Genomic DNA, 22,484 nt, shown 5'->3' with positions numbered 1-22,484 from the left:
TATCCTTTCTTCTCTCTCCTTTGCTTTGTCCTCTCTTCTCTTTCTTTTTCCTCTCTCTCAATCTCGTATGCCAGCCACTTTAATTCTTTCTCATGTTCCATTTGATTAATTTGCAACTGAATTTTTGCCATTTTCAATTAGTCAAACTCTATCTCAGGCAACTTTAAATGCTTAACCACCGCCATAATTACCTTATCTTTTGCAGTTAACATTACCTGACAAAATGCGAATATTCTTGCCAAATCTAACAGTCTGTTTTTCATTTCTGTCCGTAAGGTAACGTGTAACATTCACCACCCCCAAAAATGTCTGAGCCTCTGAAAGAGCCATTGTTCACAACACTCTCCCCATTTAAACTAAAATACCACACCGGAAAAGCAACAATCCTTCACTGTCTTTAAGTTCACAAAAGCCAATCCAATAGATAGACTTTTATTCCCCTCGAGCCCCCAATTGTTATGGGCGAGGCTTTTTCAGAACCACAAATGTATCATGGAGTTCAACCAACCTCTCCCTTTAATGGATTTGTTGCTTTTCCTAGCACACGGCTTGTTCCCTAGGTGTGGTATTACAATTATGGACAGGTGGGTTTTCAAACACAAAACACTGTTTATTCCATGAACTCAACTTAATATCTTAAATAAACATTGGATCTCTTAACTCCCCTTACTTCAAAGATAACTCAGAAAATATTGCAACAGTAAATAATTCCTTAAAATGTTCCTTCAAACTTCCAAGAGACTTAACACCTTTAAACAAAATCACATCAGGTTAAAGGCTTTACTTTAAATCACCCAAATGATCCAGGCATAGTCTTTCATGGCAGAAATCCAGCTCACTGCAAAACACAGACACACACCCAGCTCTTTTCCAAACCAGAACTTCTCAAGCTGCTGTCTCAAACTGGCTTTCTCCTTTTAATCAGCTCACAGCAAAACCAGCCAGGCACTTTTCAAAACTGAAACCAAACTGCAAAATCAAACTGCAAAATGGCTGACCTGAGCTCTACCCACTCTATGACATCACTGTTTTCTTAAAGGTACATTGCTTAAACATCCAGTTCTTAAAGGCACTCTCGGATGACTCACATCACTGGTAAATATCACGGATCATGAGCAATTTCTATCAAATTCAATTGACTTCTTTCTCCAAAAGAAAATATTTTTGATTAATTCATTTGTTTAAGCAATAGTAACTCGACAACCTTACATCTTCCCTGGTGATGTGAGAATTCATGATGCTTCTGAAACTGCAGTAGTTGGATTCCGAGCATCAATTTCTCGTCTTAAATTGACCTGTGCTGGAAAATAATGGCTTTCCAAGGTGAATGATTTTATTTAGGAAAAAAATCACACTGTCTTTCCCCTGCTATTGCCACTTTTAAAAACATTTTAGAAAAAGATAAACTGTATTAGAAATTATCGAGAAAGTGTCCTGAAACAGATTTTATAGCTGATCAGATATATTAAAGTTATAGTGCCCTATTCGAGACAATCTTTCACTTGGAATTATCTATGAAGGTGGTCTGAAACACATATTGCCATTCTGTGTGGCGTCTCTATGAACCCATGCAATATCACCTCAAGAAACCCCAAAGGGTTTACCTTAGACCCCCTCCTTCTCCTCAACTACATCTTCTCCTTTTGGAATATGAATGGAGATGCAGCTGAATTTCCTCCCTGATATGTGAGCAGAAATGCTGGTAGGCATTTGCATAATTTTGTGCCACCAGCCAGTGCCCTGGTTTGTGGACATCATGCCCAATTTCAGGGTCTCCCCTCCACAATGACATTCCAACAGCTGTGACTGTTTATTTCAGATTTTGTAAAGTTGCTGCGAGGGAGCCTCAAAATGGAGGCGCACTCTCCCTCTCTCTTTCCTTCGTCGGTGTGATGACTGGACGATTGTAAGAAATTGGGTTATGAATATAGTGGACAATTTAAGGGTTAAACACTGGCAGAGGAGGTCAGTGATGGGAGGAGCTAAGAGAGCTCAGGGACATTTTTTAACAGCTGTGGGGGGAGAGGCACTGAGCGATATTGTGAGAAGCTGTGAAGAGAGACAGTGGCTGGAGAAAGGCTTTTGGAAGTGAGGTCTGGGGCTGGATTCTCTGATTTTCAAGCTATGTCTTGATGCTGGCGTGAGAACGGTGGCGTTTTACGACCAAAAATTTGACGTAAACAGCCACCGATTCTCCATCTGGCTGGGGGCTAGCAGGAAGGCAGCGCAGACCACCCGGACCTAACTGCCGATACGGCACGGATAATTGCCGGATCCATGGCCACGCATGCGCACGGTGGCGGTCTACAGTGGCCGCGCCGAGAAACATAGCGCCGGCCGCGCGTGGTCCCGGCCTGTAAAATAGTGCCTTCCCATTTGGCCGGCTCGCGAGCCCCGGACCACCCCCCAACAGTGCCCCCAGCCCCTGCCAAAGTCCTCCCTGCCCGCGGATTGGCCCTTCCCCGACTGTGACGGGCTGGACTGAGTCCACAGCCGCCAGGCCGAGTTCCCGACAAATGATAGCACACGTGACCGACGCCATCGGGAACTCGGCCGGTTGGGGGGGGCGGAGCTTTATGGGGAGGGCCTCAGGCAACATCCTGAAACTGTCGATACGGCACGCGGCTGATGTGTTAGGCAGGTCAGTTCGGTGTGGACTACAGTTGATGCAGCGATGCAAGTAACAGACCTCTACACTGTAGAAGATCCAACACGGTTTTATTGACCGATAGAACTAACATACATATTTAACTGTGGGTCAACACTATACTGAACTGACTGGAGACCTTGTACTAGCCTGACCAGACTCACTAGCTACCACATGGTGTTTGCACTGTGCTAGCTCGTGGACTCGGACTGTCTCAGTGGCTGGGTCCAGAGAGAGCGGGAAACCTAGTGCCCTCTGGCTTTATAGTGGTGGTGTCCTGTCTGGTGATTGGCTGCACTGTGCTGTGTGCTTACTGGTCATCCTGTGTGTCAATCACTGCCTGTCCGCACTTCATTATATACATGCGTGGATATTATGACAGCGGCGTACTCCTAGAGTATGCCGCTTAGCGGCGCCACTCCCGATTTCATCGGTAACATTGATTCTCCAGCCGATCGTCCCTGATCTCTGATCTGGCAACTCTTGCTTTTTTTGGGACCACAGGTTGAGGCAGAAACGCAATGAGTTTGAGAAAAGAGAAATTGAGTTCCCATATGCTTGACTCCGAGTCCATACTCCTTTTCCAAGTAAGATACTACTTTAAAAACAGAGCAGCCTTCTCCGGAGACAAGGGAAAGACTGAAACAAATCAAGTGAAGCAGCCATTTGAAGACCTTCAGATAGAGTAAGAAGAGATTCTCAGAATGTGCACAGTGAGACATGTATCACTTTAAGGCCTGCATGTTTAAGCTATATTTAGAGCTGCATGTGTATGATCTTGTTTTTTGATGGGAAATTGAATCGTAATTTTAAGGTGTACGGGTGTGGCTGTTCTTTTCGGGTTTGAAGTTAAACAGGTTTAATATTGTTATTCACAATAATTTTTTTTTGAAAGATGACTAACCTGATTTCTTCATGGAATCATGCCTGGAGTGAATCGATCTTTTCACAGTCTTTTTTCTTTAAATATTTTATTGGAAGCATTTTCAAATATATACATAAGAAAGAAGAAAAACCAAAACCAACCGCGGCAACAGCAAACAGCCACAACATCCTTACACCCCTCTCAAAAATCTCCCCTACCCTCCCGGCTGCCACTCCGGTGCCTCCCCCCCATTTTTTAACTGTTTAACAGCTTCCTTACCTTGCAGGTCAGCTGTTAGTTTCGGGAGTTCAGTTCCGGGAGCAGGCCTATTGGCTGAGTGTAAATCAGGAAGGATACAAAAGGTGTGGCTGACGAGCCTTTAGAAACGGAGTGCTGGAAGCAAACAGAGTGTATCTGAGTTTGGGTAAGGCTGAGTTCGGGTAAGAGGTGAGTGAGGGCTGTGTTTTTTGGAGTTTGGTGTTTGGAGTTGAGTTTCCAAAAAAAAAAAAAAAATCCAATTAATTAAGTAAATTAATTAACTAGTGAAGGGAATTTGGTGCTCATCTTAAGGAGGTGCAGAGAAGCAGACCTGTGAGGGAGTCTCGGGAGCAATTACATCACAGCCAGCAGGTAAGCGATTGGCTTGTGACTAGTAAGTGATTTTTCTCTCTTTGACTTTCTCTTAGCTGTGTAGTGTAGTTCAAATTTAACTTCAGGTTTAAGTCATGGCAGGAGAGCTCAGACCCGTGTCATGCTCCTCTTGTGAGATGTGGCAAGTCAGGGAACCTTCTGGTGTCCCTGACTCCTTCATCTGCAAGAAGTGTGTCCAACTGCAGCTCCTGTTAGACCGCTTGACGGCTCTGGAGCTGCGGATGGATTCACTTTGGAGCATCCGCGATGCTGAGGAAGTTGTGGATAGCACATTCAGTGAGTTGGTCACACCGCAGATTAAAATTACTGAGGCAGATAGGCAATGGGTGACCAACAGACAGAGGAAGAGTAGGAAGGCAGTGCTGGGATCCCCTGCGGTCATCTCCCTCCAAAGCAGATTTACCGTTTTGGAAACTGTTGGGGGAGATGGCTCACCAGGGGAAGGTGGCAGCAGCCAGGTTCATGGCAACGTGGCTGGCTCTGCTGCACAGAAGGGCGGGAAAAAGAGTGGCAGAGCTATAGTGATAGGGGATTCAATTGTAAGGGGAATAGACAGGCATTTCTGCGGACGCAAACGAGAATCCAGGTTGGTATGTTGCCTCCCTGGTGCAAGGGTCAAGGATGTCTCGGAGCGGCTGCAGGGCATTCTGGAGGGGGAGGGTGAACAGCCAGCTGTCGTGGTGCATATAGGCAGCAACGATATAGGTAGAAAACGGGATGAGGTCCTACAAGCTGAATTTAGGGAGTTAGGAGTTAAACTAAAAAGTAGGACCTCAAAGGTAGTAATCTCAGGACTGCTACCAGTGCCACGTGATAGTCAGAGTAGGAATGACAGGATAGCTAGGATGAATACGTGGCTTGAGAGATGGTGCAAGAGGGAGGGTTTCAAATTCCTGGGACATTGGGACCAGTTCTGGGGAGGTGGGACCTGTACAAATCGGACGGTCTGCATCTGGGTGGGACCGGAACCAATGTTCTCGGGGGTGTATTTGCTAGTGCAGTTGGGGAGGGTTTAAACTAATGTGGCAGGGGGATGGGAACCGATGTAGGAAGTCAGTGGGGACGGAAACAAAAGGCAGGAAGGGAGAGTGTGTAAAGCATGACCAGAGAAAGCAGGGCAGAGAGCAAGGAAAGTCTACATTAAACTGCATTTATTTCAATGCAAGGGGCTGACGGGCAAAGCGGATGAACTCAGGGCATGGATGGGCACATGGGACTGGGATATTATAGCTATGACTGAAACATGGCTAAGGGAGGGGCAGGACTGGCAGCTCAATGTTCCGGGGTACAGATGCTATAGAAAGGATAGAACAGGAGGTAAGAGAGGACGGGGAGTGGCGTTTTTGATTCGGGAGAACATCACGGCAGTACTTAGAGGGGATATATCCGAGGGTTCGCCCACTGAGTCTATATGGGTGGAACTGAAAAATAAGAAGGGAGAGATCACCTTGATAGGACTGTACTACAGGCCCCCAAATAGTCAGCGGGAAATTGAGGAGCAAATATGTAAGGAGATTACAGATAGCTGCAAGAAAAATAGGGTGGTAATAGTAGGGGACTTTAACTTTCCCAACATTGACTGGGACAGCCATAGCATTAGGGGCTTGGATGGAGGGAAATTTGTTGAGTGTATTCAGGAGAAATTTCTCATTCAGTCTGTGGATGGACCGACCAGAGAGGTGGCAAAACTTGACCTCGTCTTGGGAAATAAGGAAGGGCAAGTGACAGAAGTGTTAGTGAGGGATCACTTTGGGACAAGTGACCATAACTCTATTAGTTTTAAGATAGCTATGGAGAATGATAGGTCTTGCCCAAGAGTTAAAATTCTTAATTGGGGCAAGGCCAATTTTGATGGTATCCGACAGGAACTTTCAGAGGTAGATTGGGGGAGACTGTTGGCAGGCAAAGGGATGGCTGGTAAATGGGAGGCTTTTAAAAATGTGTTAACCAGGGTTCAGGGTAAGCACATTCCCTTTAGAGTGAAGGGCAAGGCTGGTAGAAGTAGGGAACTCTGGATGACTCGAGATATTGAGATTCTGGTCAAAAAGAAGAAGGAGGCATATGACGTACATAAAGAACTGGGATCAAGTGGATCCCTTGAAGAGTATAGAGATTGTCGAAATAGAGTTAAGAGGGAAATCAGGAGGGCAAAAAGGCGACATGAAATTGCTTTGGCAAATAATGCAAAGGAGCTTCTACAGATACATAAAGGGAAAAAGAGTAACTAGGGACAGAGTAGGGCCTCTTAAGGATCAACAAGGACATCTATGTGCAGAGCCACAAGAGTTGGGTGAGATCCTGAATGAATATTTCTCATCGGTATTCACAGTGGAGAAAGGCATGGATGTTAGGAAACTAAGGGAAATAAATAGTGATGTCTTGAGAAGTGTGCATATTACAGAGGAGGAGGTGCTGGAAGTCTTAAAGCGCATCAAGGTAGATAAATCCCCGGGACCTGATGAAATGTATCCCAGGATGTTGTGGGAGGCTAGGGAGGAAATTGCGGGTCCCCTAACAGAGATATTTGAATCATCGGCAGCCACAGGTGAGGTGCCTGAAGATTGGAGAGAGGCGAATGTTGTGCCCTTGTTTAAGAAGGGCAACAGGGAAAAGCCTGGGAACTACAAACCGGTGAGCCTAACGTCTGTAGTAGGTAAGTTGCTAGAAGGTATTCTGAGAGACAGGATCTACAAGCATTTAGAGAGGCAAGGACTGATTCGGGGCAGTCAGCATGGCTTTGTGCGTGGAAAATCATGTCTCACAAATTTGATTGAGTTTTTTGAGGGGGTGACCAAGAAGGTAGATGAGGGCAGTGCAGTAGACGTTGTCTACATGGACTTTAGCAAAGCCTTTGACAAGGTACCGCATGGTAGGTTGTTGCAGAAGGTTAAAGCTCACGGGATCCAGGGTGAAAATTGGCTGGACGACAGAAGACAGAGGGTGGTTGTAGAGGGTTGTGTTTCAAACTGGAGGCCTGTGACCAGTGGTGTGCCTCAGGGATCGGTGCTGGGTTCTCTGTTATTTGTGATTTATATTAATGATTTGGATGAGAATTTAGGCGGCATGGTTAGTAAGTTTGCAGATGACACCAAGATTGGTGGCACAGTGGATAGTGAAGAAGGTTATCTAGGATTGCAACGGGATCTTGATCAATTAGGCCAGTGGGCCGACGAATGGCAGATGGAGTTTAATTTAGATAAATGTGAGGTGATGCATTTTGGCAGATCGAATCAGGCCAGGACCTACTCAGTTAATGGTATGGCGTTGGGGAGAGTTATAGAACAAAGAGATCTAGGAGTACAGGTTCATAGCTCCTTGAAGGTGGAGTCACAGGTGGACAGGGTGGTGAAGAAGGCATTCGGCATGCTTGGTTTCATTGGTCAGAACATTGAATACAGGAGTTGGTACGTCTTGTTGAAGTTGTACAAGACATTGGTACGGCCACACTTGGAATACTGTGTGCAGTTCTGGTCACCCTATTATAGAAAGGATATTATTAAACTAGAAAGAGTGCAGAAAAGATTTACTAGGATGTTACCGGGACTTGATGGTTCGAGTTATAAGGAGAGGCTGGATAGACTGGGACTTTTTTCCCTGGAGTGTAGGAGGCTTAGGGGTGATCTTATAGAGGTCTATAAAATAATGAGGGGCATAGATAAGGTAGATAGTCAACATCTTTTCCCAAAGGTAGGGGAGCCTAAAACTAGGGGGCATAGGTTTAAGGTGAGAGGGGAGAGATTCAGAAGGGCCCAGAGGGGCAATTTCTTCACTCAGAGGGTAGTGAGTGTCTGGAATGGGCTGCCAGTGGTAGTAGTAGAGGCGGGTACAATTGTGTCTTTTAAAAAGCATTTAAATAGTTACATGGGTAAGATGGGTATAGAGGGTTATGGGCCAAGTGCGGGCAACTGGGACTAGCGAAGGGCCTGTTTACATGCTGTAAAATTCTATGATTCTATGAACCCAGGCCCCTGGCCCCAACAAACTGAAACCACCATCCCCACTGACGACTCAATACTCTTTAAAGGAGTCGATGAACGGGCGGCATGTGGCACGATGGTTAGCACTGGGATTGCGGCGCTGAGGACTCGGGTTCGAATCCCAGCCCTGGGTCACTGTCCGTGTGGAGTTTGCACCTTCTCCCCATGTCTGCGTGGGTTTCACCCCAACAACCCAAAGATGTGCAGGTTAGGTGGATTGACCATGCTAAATTTCCCCTTAATTGGAAAAACAAATTGGGGTCTCTAAATTTTTTTAAAAAAGAAGTCGATGAATAGCTTCTACCTCGAGGTGAATCCCTCCTCTGCACCTCTGATGGCGAACTTGATTTTCTCTAAGTCTAAGAACTTTGCCAAATTGCTAACCCACACCCCTGCACTCGGCAGCTCCAGGTCCCACCAGCTCAACAAAATCCGTCTCCGGGCTATCAGGGAGGCAAAGGCCAACACATTGACCCCTCTCCCCACCTGCACTTCTGGATCCTCTGACACTCCAAATATTGCCACCTCTGAACTCAGAGCTACTGTTACCCTCAATATCTTCGACATCTGCGAATCCTTTCCAAACCCAGCCCTCCTCTCCCCCCCCCCCCCCCAACCTAAAATGTGTCCAAAACATGTGAACATGGTTCACCGGCCTCCCTGCACACCGCCCACACCTACCCTTTACCCCTGGAAAGAACCGACTCATCCTGGACACAGTCATGTGCGCCCTCTTTGCCACTTTGAACTGGGCGAGACTTAGTCTTGCGCACAATGAGGATGCATTAACGCTCCACAAACCATTACTCCATACTCCAGCCCCCAAAGCGCCACTCAGCTCTTCCTCCCACTTACACCTAGCCTCCTCCACCGGGGCACTCTCTCTCTTCAACAGCTTCCCATATATATCCAAGACCTTGACCTCTCCTATTTCCTCCTTGGACAGGGGTTTGTCCTCCAGCGCCAGGGGTGGTAGTGCTGGAAACGAGGCCACCTTCTTCCTCATAAAGTCCCAACTTGCAGATACCTGGACCCAATCCCTTTTGGCAACTGATGTGTCTGCTCCAACCCCTCCAAATCTGCAAACTTCCCTCCAACAAAAATCTACCCCTGTTGCTATATTTACTCGCTATAAATATGGCATTCAATGAGGTTGCCCTTCTTTTGTCTAGATATTGATATTATATTGCTTTCAAAGTCGCCAGGTATCAAATGATACCACCACAAGGTTCAACCGGATATCAATCAAAGACTCAACAACCAGTTAGTTAGTTCAAGTTCAATAATACTTTATTTACACACAAGATTAACTTATACATGCAACATAAACACTATGAGCTAAATTACACCTAACACTATGACAACCTGTACTTAACTTCAGGCACCCGGCTTAGGTCAGAGGAACAGTGGCCTTTGTTCGAATCTGGCTCTGCTGGGTCTGGCGAAGTAACTGCGGTTCAGCTGGGCTCATCCGTCTGGCAGCGAGCGTTGAACTTGGACTTGCTTGTGGTCGTGGTGCTGCAGTTGGAGATGGACGTTGCTGGAGCGCCAGGTCCAAAAGAGATCGAACACATGGCAGTGTCTCTCTTTATCCTGGGGGGGGGGGGGGTTTCACGCTCTTTTGGGTGGTCCTTAGGATTGGACCCAATAATTCAGCAGACTTTGATCACTGCCTTCGATCTGAGCCAATAAAGGGGCGGGTGCCTTGATGGCTGGGCGTGTCCTAATCGGTCATTGACCTTGCTGTTTATGCTTCCAGAGTAAAGGGAGTGGTGCCAATGTCTCTGGAATTGTATCGGATGTTCCACCCCTCCCCGACCAATCCCCCTCCACTTACTAGAGGACCTCAATGCTAGAAAGCATCGCTATTGCCAAAACAAACAGGAGTGGGGAAAGTGAGCAACCCTGCCTAGTGCCCCTATTCAAAGGAAAATAATCAGAGTTCAAAGCTCCCATATAAACATTGGCAGTAGAGGCATTATACAACAGATAAAATCAAGAAATACATTTATGGTAAAATCCAAACCCCCCCCCAAGAATCTCAAATAAATATTCTCATTCCATTTTTTCAAATAACTTTTCAGCATCAAGAGATACCATCACCTCAGGTTCAGGTACTGAGGAGGGGGAAACGACAACATTTAACAGACAATATATATTGGTCAACAATTGTTGGCCCTTCATAAAGCCTGTTTGATTCTCCAAGATTATATTTTGAAGGCAAGGCTCCAGCCGGGTTGCCTGCACCTGAGCGAGTAGCTTGACGTCCACATTCAGAAGCAAAATAGAACGGTAGGAACTGCACTCTGTCGGGACTTTATCCTGCTTAAGAAGTAGGGAAATAGAGGCGTGAGTGAGGGTCAGGGACAACGTCCCCCGACATCAGGAATCATTGAACATGTCCAAAATTAAAGGCACCAGCTTCTCCGAGAAAGTTTTGTAGTTTTCAGTCAGAAAGCTATCCAGTCCAGGGGTTTGCCAGATTGCATCAACCCAATGCATTTTAAAATTTTGTCAGGGTGTAAAGGGAATTTCAATTCACTGCTCCTATCCACCTCCATAGTTGGGATAAGTAGCCCATCCAGAAAGCCAAACATGACTGACCCAACCACAGGAGACTCCGATTTATAAACATTGCGGTAAGAAGATATAAAAGATTACGGGGTCGAGTGATATTGTTACTGGACGAGCAATCCAGTGACAGAAGACAAAGTTCTGGGGACGCGGGTTCAAATCGCGTCACAGCAGATGATGAAATTTGAATTCAATAAAAATCTGGAATTAAATGTCTGACAATGACCATGAAACCATTGTTGATCGTTTTAAAAACCCACCTGGTTCACTAATGTCCTTTAAGGTCCACATTTAGTCTGGTCCACACGTGACTCCAGACCCACAGCAATGTGGTTGACTCTTAACTGCCCCTTCAAGGGCAATTAGGGATGGGCAATTTCGATCTGGGTCAGCTGCCAGTGCCCACACACCATGAACGAATAAAATAAAACTGCATCAACCTGAGGAGGAGGTTGCCACCCGTATTGAATATCTGTGTGATCTCCTGGGAGGTCCCTTGCCATTTGGGCTGATGAGCTAAAAGGTGACAGGCCTTCTCCGTACTCATAAAAAGTGCCCCAGGAGCATTGTAAATGACGTACCACCATGCCAGTCGACAATAGTTCGAACTGGGTCTGTAGCTTTTTTTCCCTATTTGCCAGTAGTTCCGAAGTAGGATCAAGGAGTACTGGTGATCCACCTCTAGAATGGAATCCACCAGTCTTTGCTGCTCCAACCTCAACAAATGTAGGAGATAATTTCCCCCCTGAGGGCTGCCTTAAGAGGTCCCCCACAATGTGGAGGGTGAGATTGAATCAGATTTGTTAGATTTTATATAGTCCTCAATGGCAGAGGACATACACTCACAAAATTCTTTATTCACTAACAATGCTGGATCTAATCTCCAGGGTGCGGCCAGACTCGAGCGACAAATCAATGAAGTGCGGGACATGATCAAAAGTAACAATTGCTGAGTACTCAAATGCCACCACCAAAGGGTGGAGAACCCTATCCAAAAAATCAATTCGTGAATATGCTTGGTGGACACGAGAAACAAAATCTTTATTGCTTGCTTTATTTCAAGAAATGCCAAGGATCTACCTTCCCCCCTCTCCCCCCTCCCCATCTGCATCAGGAAAGAGGACAAAGCCCTGACCATATCCGATGGAGCAAGAGATTTAGGCTTGAAACAATCCAATCCAGGGTCATACAATCATAGAATTTACAGTGCAGAAGGAGGCCATTTGGCCCATCGAGTCTGCATTGGTCCTTGGAAAGAGCACCCCACTCAAGCCCACACCTCCACCCTATCCCAGTATCCCCACCTAACCGTTTTTGTGGACACTAAGGGCAATTGATCATACCAATCTACCTAACCTGCACATCTTTGGACTGTGGGAGGAAACAGGAGGACCCAGAGGAAAGCCATGCAGACACGTGGAGAACCTGCAGACTCCACACAGACTGTGACCCAAGCCAGGAATTGAACCTGGGACCCTGGAGCTGTGAAGCAACAGTGCTAACCACTGTGCTATCAGGCTGTCCAAGACACAATTCTGGTTCCCTCCTAAAATAAGCTGACATGAGTCTAGATTGGGAAGGGAGATCTGCAGGGTATTAATAAAATTCTTTTCATACTCAGTTGGAGGGCGTAAATGTCAATCATGAAAACTGGGGTGCTCACTAGGGAGCACAGCCAACATATCGACCGTTGGGATCAGCTATAATCTTAAAAGTGGAATGCTGAACTCTTTTATTAATTAGAGTCACCATACCCCTGGCCCTACCTTCAAAACCAGAATGAAAAAACTGCCTTACCCACGCCTTGCACAGCCTAGTTTGATCTCGGACCCACAAATGAGTCTCTTGCAAAAACATTACATCGGAGTTTAAACTCTTGAGCTGAGTGTGATGTTCCTTGTATAGTTCTCCAAGATGGTTAAAAGTCGTAGTGTTGACAAAGAACATCAAGCTATGTATTTGAAACAAAGCTAGTTTATTTTACACTGCTCCCAATGGTTTGCACACTTCACTAAGTAATAATATAACAATAATAATAATAATAATCACTTATTGTCACAAATAGGCTTCAATGAAGTTACTGTGAAAAGCCCCTAGTCGCCACATTCTGGCGCTAAGCCGCACTGTCATGTGAGAGTAGCTTTAAGGAATGGGTGTTTATAAATGGGTGTGTATATAAATGTCTGTAGTAAGAGTACCTTTAAGAAATGGGTGTTTACTACTGCAGTGATATCAAGGAGTGGGTGGAGCTGGGCTGTCTGCCAGCGTTTTACTTTCATTTTAGGCTGCTTGCTGCAGGGTGTGTTTTAGTTTTGTTTTCAGAGCTGGATAGCTGCAGTCACAGCCAGAAGGTGTATTAGAGTCTCTCTCTGTAATCTAAAGACTGTAAATCGATCCTGGTGATTTAAAACTATTAACAGTCGTGACTTTAACCTGATGTGTTTCTGGTAAAAGGTGTTTTAAGCCTTATGGATGTTAAAAGGAAAGCTTAAAGAATTACTTAGTGTTGTATTCTTTGGGGGTTGTATTTGAATTGATGGTTGCTAAGATATTCTTTGATTTTTTCAAAAAGGTTAACTTGAGTTCATAGAATAAACATTGTTTTGCTTTAAAAAATACTTTTCCATTTCTGCTCTACCACACCTGTAGAGTGGGCCGTGTGCTCCCCATACCACAATGTATTAAAAGTTGTGGGTCAGGTGAACTCCATGATACACTTTGGGGTTCTCTAAAATCTGGCCCATAACAGCACCCTCTAACTAACTCTCTGGAGGGAGACTTCCAACTGGAGAAAGACAAAAATAGATCTAAATAACAAAATACCAAAACCCCATTTAAAGGAAGCAAAACAATGTATTGCCACATTGTTGTTAATAAAACACAAGTTGGGCGCGTTGTAATTTGTTGATTTGGCCCTGGCAATGAGCCATGTTGTTGGGGGTTCATGTTTATTCTTGTTTTCTCTGTTCTTGTTGGGGTTGGAGTTCTTATAGTTCTGGATTAGGAGTTTTATACAGAGAACGGAACCCCACATAGTATAAAACTCCTAATCAAAAAGTACAAGAACTCAACCCCAACAAGAACAGAGAAAACAAGAATAAACATGAAACCCCAACAACGTGGCTCATCGACAGAGCCAAAAAAACAAATTACAACGTGCCCAATTTGTGTTTTTTTAACAAAAGAGTCCACCTCTCCCAGCACATCGAAGAAATTGTCTTTTTCTTCAAATGTTACTCTGAGACGAGCCGGGTAGACCAAACCAAAGCACACTCCACTATTGTACAGGGCAGGACCGTCTCGGTAGGACCGTCATCTTAACCGTCTGCACCCTCCCAGCCAGCGACAGCGGTAGCGCATCCCATCTCCGAAACTCGCCCCTCATCTGCTCAACCAACCGGGGCAAGTTCAACTTGTGTAACCGGCCCCACTCGCGTGCCACTCGTATCCCTAGGTACCTAAAACTGTCCCCCACTACCTAAAACTGTCCGCCACTAACCTAAACGGTAACTCCCCCCCCCCCCCCCGCCGACCCTCCTGTTTCCTTGCCTGGACTACAAACATCTCGCTCTTTGTCATATTCAGTTTATATCCTGAAAACCAACCAAATTCCCCCAAAGTCGCCATGATTTCAACCATCCCTGCCCCTGGATCCGTTACATATAAGAGCAGGTCATCCACGTACAGCGAGACCCTATGTTCCACCACCCCCCGAACCAGCCCCTTGAAGCTCTCAGAGCAATTGCCAGCGGCTCTATAGCTAACGCAAACAGCAGTGGGGAGAGGGGGCATCCCTGCCTTGTTCCCTGGTGCAGTCTAAAATAGTCCGAGGTCGCCCTATTCGTCCTTACAGTAGCCTCCGGGGCCTGGTACAACAGCATAACCCAGTCGATAAAGCCCCTGCCGAACCCAAATCGTCCCAACACCTCCCATAGATAGTCCCACTCCACCCGGTCGAACGTCTTCTCCACATCCATGGCCACAACTACTTCAACCTCCCTACTCTCCAGGGGCATCATAATCACGTTGAGCAGCCTTCTTATATTGGCCACCAACTACCTGCCCTTGACAAACCTGGTTTGATCCTCCATAATCACATCCGGCACACAATCTTCAATCTTGGAGGCCAAAACTTTGGCCAGCAGCTTGGCGTCCACATTAAGCAGTGAGATCGGCCTCTATGACCCTCATAGCTCCAGGTTCTTGTCCCGCTTCAATATTAACAAAATAGTGGCCTGTGACATCGTCGGGGGCAGCACCCTTCTATCCCTCGCCTCATTAAAAACCTTGACCAGCAACGGCCCTAATATCCCCAAGAATTTCTTGTACAATTCCACCGGATACCCATCCGGCCCCAGGGCTTTACCCGACTGCATTGCCTTCAAGCCCTCGACTATTTCTTCGGCCCTAATCGGGGCCCCCAGCACATCCACCAACTCCCTGCCCACCCTTGGGAAGGTCAGTCCATCCAAAAAGCGTCTCATCCCCTCGGGCCCCATGGGGGGTTCCGAGCGATAGAGTCTATTGTAAAAGTCCCTGATTGCCCTGTTTAGCCCAGCCGACTCCCCTACCAAATTCCCATCCCCATCAACTACCCTCTCTGTTTCCCTGGCTGCCTCACTCTTCCTAAGCTGCTGTGCCAGCATTCTGCTGGCCTTCTCCCCATGTTCGTAAACTGCACCCCTCGCCTTTCTCAGCTGCTCCACTGCCTTGCCTGTGGACAACACCCCGAACTCAGCCTGCAGCCTCCGACGTTCCCTTAACAGCTCCACCCCCGGGGTCGCCACACCCCTCCTATCTATCTGTAGGATCTCCTTAACCAGTCGATCCGTCTCTGCCCTACCCATCCTGTTCCTATGAGCCCGGATCAAAATCAGCTCCCCTCTCACCACTGCTTCCAGCGCCTCCCAGACCACCGCTGCTGAGACTTCCGCTGTGTCATTGATCTGCAGGTAGTTCTGCATGCACCTCCCCAGCCTCTCGCACACCGCCTCGTCTACCAATAAGCCCACGTCCAATCTCCATTGCGGACACTGGAAGCTCTCCTCATTAACCTGCAGTTCCACTCAGTGTTGGGCATGATCCGAAATAGTGATGGCCGCCGAATACCTCATGTCCACCACCCCCGCCAGCAAATCTCTGCTCAAAATGAAAAAATCAATCCGGGAATAAACCTTATGCACATGCGAATAAAAAGAAAATTCCCTCCCCGTCGGCTGCCTAAACCTCCATGGGTCAACCCCCCCCCCCCCATCTGCTCCATGAACCCTAACAGTTTCTTCGCCATTGCTGGTACCCTCCCCGTTTTTGAACACGACCGGTCCAGGCCAGGGTCGATGACCGTATTAAAATCCCCTCCCATCACCAGCTTGTGCGAGCCCAGGTCAGGTATCTTCCCCAGTACCCTCTTTATGAATTCTACGTCATCCCAGTTTGGCGCATACACGTTAACCATGGCTACCTTCCTTCCTCCAGCTTGCCGCTCACCATGCCATAATGGCCCCCCCCATCTGAGACTATACTGCCCACCTGAAATTGCGCCCGCTTATTGATTAAAATCACCTCCCCTCTAGTCTTGGTGTCCAGCCCTGAATGAAAGACCTGACTGACCCAACCCTTCCTTAGCCTGACTTGATCTGCCACTTTCAGGTGTGTCTCCTGAAATCACCACGTCCGGCTTCAGAGCCCTCAGATGCGCGAACACATGTGCCCTCTTGACCGGCCCATTCAACCCTCCAACATTCCAGGTGATCAGCCTAGTTGGGGGGCACTGCACCCCCCCCACCCCCCCCACCCCCGTCCGCCGGTCAGCCATCCCCTTTCCTGGGCCCACCTCCAGCCCATGTGCCAGGCCTCCACAGGCCTGTCTCCTGGCAGCCCCCACCCCCAACCTCCTCTCTGTCCCAAAACCTAAGTCCCTCCCTCGTCAGCAGAGTAACTCCCCCCCACCAGCAACACCACTTTGTAACCTAACCCATGCCATATATTGAACATATACACAGCCCCCACTGTGCTTCCATAGACTCGTTCACCCAGCTAGCCTGGTGGCCCTCGCCTCCGGCGCCAATAAGTCTCCCACCTATTGTTCCCTACTCCCCTCCCCCTCCCCCCCCCGCCCATCGAAACCACTTCTCTCATCAAACCAACCCCAAACAATCTCCCAATTACTACAGAAGACAACCCAAAACGAAAAACCCACAAAGAACCCCCCCCAATAGTGCAAATCAAAGTAATAAAAAGTAAAAAGCCCCCACCAGCCACCCCCACCAACACACCGAAAACCCATAGAACCGAATAACTTATACTTCCCCCATCTTCACCCAAACTTAAAAGCAGAAGAAAAACGACAATCAAAACATATAACCGTCGACAAAAGCAGAGTTAAGTGAGTTTTTAAAATCAACTTAACTCTGCGAGCCTGGGTCCCACCTCTTGTGGACGTGATTCAGGTGGTGACGCCTTAAGAGATCTCGTTCGATCTTGTGAGGCGTAACGACTGACCGGAATCCTAAAAGAGGCCACTCTCGGGATCTACCGGCCGCATCCCTTTCCGATTTTGGTGGGATGCAGCTGGTAAATCACGCCCATTGTGTGCAGCTTAGGGAGATTAGGAAGTCAGTGGGAGGAGCCAGGGGTTAAAGCAGTCAGTTCAGTTTTAGTTTTTGGCTGGAAGGTGAGCTAAGAAGGTTTTCTGAGGAAATACAGCCAGAGATTCTGCATTATTCTGGCAGGGGGGGCGGTCAGGTCTCTTTATTTAAAGCAGTCTTCAAAGATCTCTCTTTCTCAAAGTGGAGTATTAAAGACATCTCTGTCCATCAAGTATTCCTGAGTGTTAACTGTATTTAAAAGTGGATTGGGTTCTGAGATTGTTCTGTTGTTTGAGTGGAAGTAAAGTTAGCAGTTAAGGGTTATTGTGTCGCTGCATTGTTTAGCATTGCTTAAAGGGTAATTGTAAAGCATTTTCTTGTGTGATGTTCAAGATACTTCAATTGTGTATTAGGAATTAAGTTTGTTTATCCCTATTTTGCATGAAATCACTCCTGGAATGAAGTATCCTTGCCTCGCAGTCTTAAAAAATTAAAATAAGTATTGGGGTGTCTGTTCAGTATCCTAGCTATTGTTGGGATCTGGTCTGGGATAATAATAACTACTAAGTATATTTTAATTCTAACAATATTACCATGTTCTTTGTTGTCTATATTTGATTATGACTTACTTTTCTTAATTCTGTTTCATTTCTTTTTTTGCTAAATTTAAATCTAATTTTGATGTTATCCCTCACCCGCTCCTTTTACCCTCTCTCCTATATTTCCAAGGTAAATCTTCCTCATTCCATTAGTTAAGTTCTGTTCAAATGTTTTGGATTTAGATAGAGTTTAAATGGAATAGGAGCTGTGCTCCCAGGATTCTAATAATCTTCATCTTTTTTCTTTACAGGAGTCAGTATGACATCTGTGTCCAGTGTAGGGATTTGCCGCACCCTGTTAATTTCCCTAATCATTTTGGGCTGTTTTTTAGCCATGGTGTTGCTGTATGTCAAACCGTCTAACAGCTGGATTTATGCTCCATTAGAATCTGCCACATTAAAACTAGGTGTGAAAAACCCCTTTGTGACAAGTGCTGAAGAGAATGAAACTATTGTGCTCATTTGGTTTTGGCCTTTTGGTCAGCTATTTAAACTCAATTCTTGTGCATCTGAGTTTAACATCCATAAATGCCACTTAACTGCGGATAGAAACCTCTATGACAAATCCGATGCTGTCCTTTTCCATCACCGAGACATGAGTGGAGACTTGTCCAATCTGCCCAAACAGCCTCGGCCAACATTTCAGAAATGGGTTTGGATGAACCTGGAGTCACCTACCCACTCTCCAAAAAAAACTGGACTCGACCATTTCTTCAACCTGACCTTGACTTATCGACAAGGTTCAGATATCGTAGTGCCTTATGGGTCTCTGATAATAAACAAAGTTCCATTAGATTTTAAACTGCCTAAGAAAAGCAATCTGGTGTGTTGGGTTGTAAGCCATTGGAACACTAATCATGCCAGAGTGAAGTTCTACAATGAATTCCGCAACTATATTAATATCAGCACTTACGGTCAAGCCTTTGGGGAACGCCTAAGCGATAACAACTTGATGCCTACCATATCTAGTTGTAAGTTCTACCTTTCCTTTGAGAATTCAGTACATGAAGATTACATAACTGAAAAGCTCTACAATGCTTTGCTTGCTGGTACCGTGCCTGTGGTCCTGGGGACATCCAGAAAAAACTATGAAAATTACATTCCAGCCGATTCTTTCATTCATGTGGATGATTTCCACTCAGCTAAAGAACTTGCGGGTTACCTGCACAAACTGGACGGGAATGAAGATTTGTACATGACCTACTTCAAATGGAGGAAACACTACTCAGTACGGTCAGTTCGTTTCTGGGATGAACACGCATGTAGCGTGTGTGAGAACATAAAACGGTATCAAAAATATAGATCATGTTCCAATTTGGAGAAATGGTTTTGGGGCTGAACTCTAAAACAAATCTCTGTTGAATATCATGGATCATCAGCAAAATCTATTGAATTCAATTGACTTCTTGCTCCAAAACAAAATATTTTCACTTCCTCTTTTAAGCTTTGTTTAACCAAAAAGAACTCAACAGCTCTTTCCTGCTGATGTGAGAATTCGTCATGCTCTGAAACTGCAGCAGTGGAATTCTGGGCATCAAATTCTCATTTTAAATTGAATTGCGCTGGAAAATGTGATTGCATTCCAATGTGAATTATTTTATTTGAAAGAAATTTCAAGTTGCCTTCCCCCTTTCATTGATCATCGCCATGAGCAGAAAAAAATATCAGAGAAAAAGAAATCACCTTTACTAGGAATTATGGAGAACATATCCTGAAACAGATGGTATAGCCATTCTGTATATTTTAACAGGAGAAAGATTGTTCGTCTTATATGGTAGTTTCAAGAAAATAACTTTGAATAATTTATAAACACTGTATATTCCATCCATATTGAGTAAAGTGCCAATGATTTTTTTCAGAATTTATAATCTTACATGAGACTGGAGCTCAAACCTTGGCTATTGTCATTACTTTATATACAAAGTGGATGAGGTGACCTGGGATCCAACACAGTTATTCTGTGATTTGACAGGTAGTAAGAAAATTGACAGGCAGCTGAAAATTAACAAATTGTCTACCATTTATTGCAGGCACTTTGACTTCATATCTGTTTATCGAATAGCCAGCAGAGGTGTAATGGGCTCAAATTTAATAACTGCCATCATGTCCAAGCAGCAGTTAGAATGGAGACTTTTAATACCTTACCCACCACAAGTTTGCTGACAGAAGCTTGAAATTTCAGACTATCATCTTTAGAAATGCAGACCAGGTTCTGAAGACATTACAGGGGCTCACACAAACTGCCATTTTAAACTGAGGCCCGAACAAGGCCGCATTGGTGGCCTCTATACCTGTCAAAACCTGTCATGAACCACTGTCAGAGCCAATAGAGGACCAAAGTATATTTGTTCTAAAGATTTTTTAGTTTACACGTAAGTCAAGAGGAGCAGCAATGCTCTTCTGGCCCCCATACAGAAACCCCAGGGCATCACAATAGCACAGTGGGTAGCACTGCTGCTTCACAGCACCAGGGTCACAGGTTCGATTCCCAACTTGGGTCACTGTCTGTGTGGAAACTGCATGTTCTCCTTGTGTCTGAGTGGGTTTCCTCTGGGTGCTCCAGTTTCCTCCCACTAGTCCCGAAAGACGTGCTGCTAGGTGAATTGGATATTCTGAATTCTCCCTCTGTGTACCCAAACAGGCGCTGGAATGTGGTGACTAGGGACTTTTCACAGTAACTTCAATGCAGTGTTAATGTGAGCCTACTTGTGACAATAAAGATTATTAGATTATTAGAAAATGCTCCAGATAATCTCCCTACTCTCCTGTTAAGCATTCCCTTCAGTTTGGGCAAGGAGGTGATGTGTTAGTTTTTCTCACATTTTTTCACCTCATAGGTGGCTGCAACAACTTGGGGTTTAGAGGGAGCACTTTAAACAATTTTAGGGTTGTGAATTTCAGTAATAAACACAAAATTTAAATTCAATGAAAGGGTAATGTTTATTCACACAACACCCCAAAATGTAAGTGCAACAAAATACACTCACCCCCTCGTGCAGACAGACATGTACACAAAATGGATAATAGAGATAAAGCATGCACTTAGATTATTAGCAACAGTAAATCACATGTCCAAGTTTGAATCCATTAAATATGCAATGCCGAATTTTCTGGCTGGCGGGGGCCATTTGAAGTGTCGGTGGGGAATGCTTTACCACCCACTCCAGCAGATCCGACTCCAGCAAATCATGCTCCAATAAGCATTAATTGGCAGAAGGTGGGATCTCCACCCATTCGTGGGAGGAAGTTCCACTTTGGATTTATGCCAGCCACTTAGAGGTTCAGCTGCCTGGAATCCCTTCCATAAACTCCTCTCACGTTGCCACTGCATCTTTCTTTTCTTTAAGACCATCCTTAAAATCACCACTTTCACCATGGTTTTGTCACTCAGCTTAGTATAACATCCTGATTCAGGAATTTTTTTTTCTGTTTATTTGAAGAACCTTGGGATTTTTTTGACACTTCAGACACTATTTCCCACCGACCTTTAAATGGTCCACCATCATGTCCGTCCCTCCTGCAACGATTGCCACTTTGGGCGGGACTGGAAATTTACCCCTACATAAATGCAAGCTGTTGTTCTTCTTGTCAAACAAATGACTCTGATGACCTATCATTCCTCTTCAACAAAAAATATCTCCTATTTTTTGGGCCAGAGATACTGTTCAGCTGCTGTTTACTAGCTGTGGCATAGCAATTGGAGGTAAGGCCTACAGTTGTCATGAGAAGTGCTCCCTTGAAATGATTTTTGTGAATTACAAATACCTTTGCACTTCAAGCCCATAGCTTGTTCTGAAATGGATTAATGTAATGTGTTTTCTACAACATTGACATAAAATTGCACTGGAACTGCTGGACTGCAGGCTAAACCGAGTTTGAACCCTTTGAAACTGAAAATGGGCTTATTCTATAGCATTTTGCAGTCTGTCCTCTGTGCTTTATTTAGCAAGATAGCTGCAAGCATTGACTTAATGTAATAAGAGGATTAAATTAAATATATTTTATTTTATTTTAATCAGTTTCTGTCCACATTGGAAATGTTCATGAATCTTGCGCGTTTGGCAGGAATTCTGTTGCTCCTGGTGACTAGCAAAGGTTTTCACCTCAGTGGCGTGTTGTCATCTTCACTCACCTTTGTACTATTATTGGATATATATATTTTTACATTTATGATCATTTTAAGCACTGGGTTTCTAAACAATCGCACTGAAATAATCAGCTACTCAAAATTAAATCTCTGTATTTTTAAAAAATGTGATCACAACACAATGGAATTTATTCTCGCTAAATGTTCTGGGGGAGTAAAAGCTGTATTTTCCCTAAAAGTGATTAATATGATCAAACAATTTAACTTTTTGTAATACATAAAAAGAGATATAAATATTTGTATGTTGGCTACTGAATAAAGGTTCAGCTATTGTACACTTGGGTGACAAGATCACTGATTAAATCTATGAATGGTATTTACTCCATCCACTGTTTTGTAAGTCTCAAACACTTTCTTGATGCTGTAAGAAATAATACTGGATTTTACAGTAATTATTTTATTTAGGTAATGACTTTATATTATTTTGTTTCTATGTG

The 22,484-nt window shown here is 45.1% G+C and overlaps 1 protein-coding gene across 6 annotated transcripts; it reads left to right on the top strand.

The window, feature by feature from the left end:
• The first annotated feature begins 87 nt into the window (after positions 1-87).
• On the top strand, positions 88-22,322 carry LOC140410832 (4-galactosyl-N-acetylglucosaminide 3-alpha-L-fucosyltransferase 9-like). 6 transcript variants are annotated; one of them, XM_072499519.1, is made up of 3 exons: positions 3,849-3,959; positions 10,225-10,432; positions 18,152-22,322. In XM_072499519.1, exon 3 carries the CDS (start codon positions 18,160-18,162, stop codon positions 19,237-19,239), a length of 1,080 nt encoding a protein of 359 aa, XP_072355620.1. In that variant the 5' UTR covers positions 3,849-3,959; positions 10,225-10,432; positions 18,152-18,159; the 3' UTR covers positions 19,240-22,322. The 6 variants fall into 6 exon arrangements, with proteins under 6 accessions (XP_072355623.1, XP_072355622.1, XP_072355618.1 ...); XM_072499520.1 differs by lacking the exon at positions 3,849-3,959 and adding an exon at positions 3,995-4,142; XM_072499522.1 differs by lacking the exons at positions 3,849-3,959; positions 10,225-10,432 and adding an exon at positions 88-3,332.
• Positions 22,323-22,484: the final 162 nt, after the last annotated feature.

Source organism: Scyliorhinus torazame, chromosome 4 (genome assembly GCF_047496885.1).
Source record: "Scyliorhinus torazame isolate Kashiwa2021f chromosome 4, sScyTor2.1, whole genome shotgun sequence".
NCBI classification, from domain to species: domain Eukaryota; kingdom Metazoa; phylum Chordata; class Chondrichthyes; order Carcharhiniformes; family Scyliorhinidae; genus Scyliorhinus; species Scyliorhinus torazame.
Note: the sequence above shows the minus strand (reverse complement) of the source record. Positions and strands in the feature narration are given on the sequence as shown.